This window comes from Bos taurus, chromosome 13 (assembly GCF_002263795.3).
Source record: "Bos taurus isolate L1 Dominette 01449 registration number 42190680 breed Hereford chromosome 13, ARS-UCD2.0, whole genome shotgun sequence".
In the NCBI taxonomy this organism is placed as follows: Eukaryota; Metazoa; Chordata; class Mammalia; order Artiodactyla; family Bovidae; genus Bos; species Bos taurus.
Window position 1 is genome coordinate 7,383,684 of NC_037340.1, and position 3,362 is coordinate 7,387,045.

At 36.5% G+C, this 3,362-nt stretch overlaps 1 protein-coding gene across 3 annotated transcripts in view; it reads right to left on the minus strand.

Moving 5' to 3' along the window:
- ESF1 (ESF1 nucleolar pre-rRNA processing protein homolog) overlaps window positions 1-3,362 on the minus strand; it is a 66,319-nt gene that overhangs the window by 62,594 nt on the left and 363 nt on the right. For all 3 annotated transcript variants that reach the window (XM_005214072.5, XM_005214073.5, NM_001192772.1), the window contains exon 2: window positions 1,996-2,677. In XM_005214072.5, the coding sequence (XP_005214129.1) occupies window positions 1,996-2,635 (640 nt within the window). In that variant the 5' untranslated portion in view covers window positions 2,636-2,677. The remainder of the gene's footprint in view (window positions 1-1,995; window positions 2,678-3,362) is intronic.

A 3,362-nucleotide genomic window follows, 5' to 3' on the forward strand; every position in this document is an offset into this window, starting at 1 on the left:
ACCTTGTTTCCTAAGTAATGTAACCTAATTTCTCATGGTTATTGAGAAACTTAAGATAATGTAAAATAAATCCAAAGGATTACTGGACATACTAATATTAACCCAGTACCCTAAATCTATTGAAATTTAAAGGAAGCTAGACTAACGTAGCTCACAAATGTAGCATCAGGCCAACCTTGCTAGTGTTTCAATCTGATTTTATTTTCCATTTTCAGTAACGAGACTTGCATCCGTTCTCCCTATACCTCAGTTTGCTGCCTGGTTCCTCTACAAATGGAATGAGATCTCACTCCTAACCCCTTAGTCCCTATTATTTAGAATTCTGTCCACTGCCTGATACTTCCTACCTTCCCAATGTGACCATGGCCTGTCAAGACGTTTCTCTGTCTTTTATGGATGCCTACCCTGCTAGGGTACTGTAACCATAACCACCCTTTGTCTGGGTTATCTGAACATCACCAGTTTTCAATTACAACACCAATGATCAGCAACACCAATACTCAAAATTTCCTGCTGCCGGACAGGACAATTCTCATTAGCTTAGAAAACTTGTAAACGTGAACTAGAATCCGACATTTCTTACTTCGTATCAAATAATCATTTCTAGCTTTATTCTTCACTCATTCCTTCAGACATCTTATTATCTAATCAAATATGAATACTGATCTCTTCTGAACAAGCCCAACTAAACGTCTGCTCAAAAAGTTCTCTCCATTTAGGATACTTTGGATTCCAAGTTTAATTCTTCTAAACTCCAACCAAAATAGCACTTCACCTATGAATTTTACCGATTACTGTATCTTGAGTGACCTCTTCCTCCAAAGTCTCAGAGGCCTTTTCTTCTACGGTACTTAAAATTACTCTATTATGTATTATGGTTCTGATTTCTTCCACTTTGTATCTGCACTATCCAATACAGTAGCCAGCAACCACATACGGTAACAGCACCTGAAAAACAGCTCGTCCAACTAGATATAGTAAGAAAACAGAATGTAAAATATCCTATTATTTTCATATTGATTACATATTGAAATAGTTTTTGATATATTAGGTTAAATAGAATATATATTCATAGGAGAAAGCAATGGCAATCCACTCCATCGTTCTTGCCTGGAGGATCCCATGGACTGGGGAGCTTGGTAGGCTGCAGTCCATGGGGTCGCACAGAGTCGGACATGACTGAAGCGACTTTGCAGCAGCAGAATATATTCATGTATCTATTAATCACTGGTTTCTTACTTTTTAATGTGTCCAATAGAAAATTCAAAGTTACAGACTTCTATTGGACAGTAGTGCTTCAGATCAGGGCTATTGCATAGTGTTGCAAGCCATTATTTGCAAAAGCTGATTTTCAAAGGGTCAAGAAGGGCTACAATCAAAACCAAACTTCAATCACCAAGCCACACACCTTGCAGAAACAGCGTGTCTTTTCGGGGAAAACAGTCTGTGCCTCCCTCAAAGGTACTGTCCTCACCACGCTGTGAGCTCTGGAAGCCCTGTGGGTCCAGAAGGGCGTATATTTTTCTAATTTTTGTACAGGCATCATTTAAACTAGCAGTAGCCCTAAGATGGGAGGAATCATGTCTTGATGTTCTATCTGCCACATATTTGTTACTAAAAGTAGTTGAATAAATGAAGCAATGCCTGAGTACCCAACTCTACTTTCTTTCTTCAGATACATCTCTTCTTACCCCGTCATGAGATCACGTGACACTTTATCTAGTTAGAGAACACAGCTGTCTCTAGTGCTCACCATAAATCAAAATCACTGGTTTAGCCTCAAGACTCATACTTTTATTTGTCTTTCTTCCAGCTATTATGGCTTCAAATCAAAAATTATCTTATGGTGTACTATCCTTCATAGCTTTATACTTCTAAATAAGTATTTGACCACTCCTATCATACTATGAAAACACTTATTATACATATTTCCTTTTTAAAAGACCAGTATAAGAATAAGTAATACCAAAGATTCCTTAGTTCTTTCAAACCAACCTGATTGCATTTTTCTTCTTCTTGTCTCAGAATACTTGACCTTGGGAGACTGAACAATCTCAGAGGTGCCTGAGGCTACCATTCTTAGTTGTTCTTTGGGAAACGAGTCTGTGCTCTGTTGAACAGTGTTTTTTTCCCCTTTTGTACTTTTTTGTGTAAATTCTTTGCTATCTTTCTCAAGACTTACTAAGTCGATCTTCTTAGATTTGCATGAGGTTTTCATTTTCTGAATTCTCTCTGAGTTATCTAAATCATTATTTCCAGAATCCTTTTGATGAATTTTCTTGTTTTTTTTCTTTTTATCTTCAACAAGATTTTTTGATTCTACTTCATTTATAGTCTGGGGTTTTTTCTTCTTCATTTTCTTTTGACTTAATGTTTTATTATTCTCATCAGAGAGATCGGAATCAGAATCTGAAAGGTCGTAAAAACGTTTCAAGTCCTCTGTAGTGCTGTGTTTGATGGGACGTCCTCTTTTATCCACAGCATAATTCAATTTGAACTTTTTGTCATGAAACATTGCTCGAAATCTCTTGTCAATTTTGACTTTTCGATCCTTTTCTGGCATTTCCCAGAATCTTGGGTCCTTTGCAACCCGCCTAAACCGCTGGTCACTCATGATTTCTTGTTTAGATGCCATTTTTAAATGTGTAACTGGACAAATGCCTGACGAAATCAAATACTAAAAAATAAAATCATAATGAAAGGTTAGTAACAGAATTAAGTAAGATGCTTTGGGAAAATATTAATTCACAATACTATATTCTAAGCTACATTAAGTAAAATAAAAGAGGTCTAATTTCATTTCCCGAACGAATCTTGAGTCACATGCAGAAAAGAAAAACTATCAGAATATTTTCTTTTGAGTACAGCATTTGAAGAAATAAACTTAAGGCAAAACCAAGCAGAATTCCAGGTCTTTATGAAGGGAGGCAAATGATTACTAGCCAACTGCCCTCACTTAGATATCCCATATTTCTACTTTATATTTGTATGTGTTACAAGTAAAAGCTAATATGATTAAAATATCCTTAAGTCTCTGTCGGTCTTATTTGTTTTTTCACATTCTGGTCCTATTATCTCCGTTAACCCTGACTTCGTTTTATTTGAACAGCCTTTACTTCGACCAGGCTGTAACAGAACAAAATGAATTCAGGTTTAGCTTACAAAGTTCCCCCTCTTTGTATATGACCACCCTTTGAGAACCAGGTAAAGCCTCTCTCGAGTTAACAAATACAAAGCACTGCTTTGTTTCAAAAGCAAGGCTTGACTACGACGCACCATTAAACATCTGATCCTCAGAACAGCTTTGTGGGGTAAACAATATTTCATTCAACTATCAGAGGTAAAGCGTATAGATGTTTAGA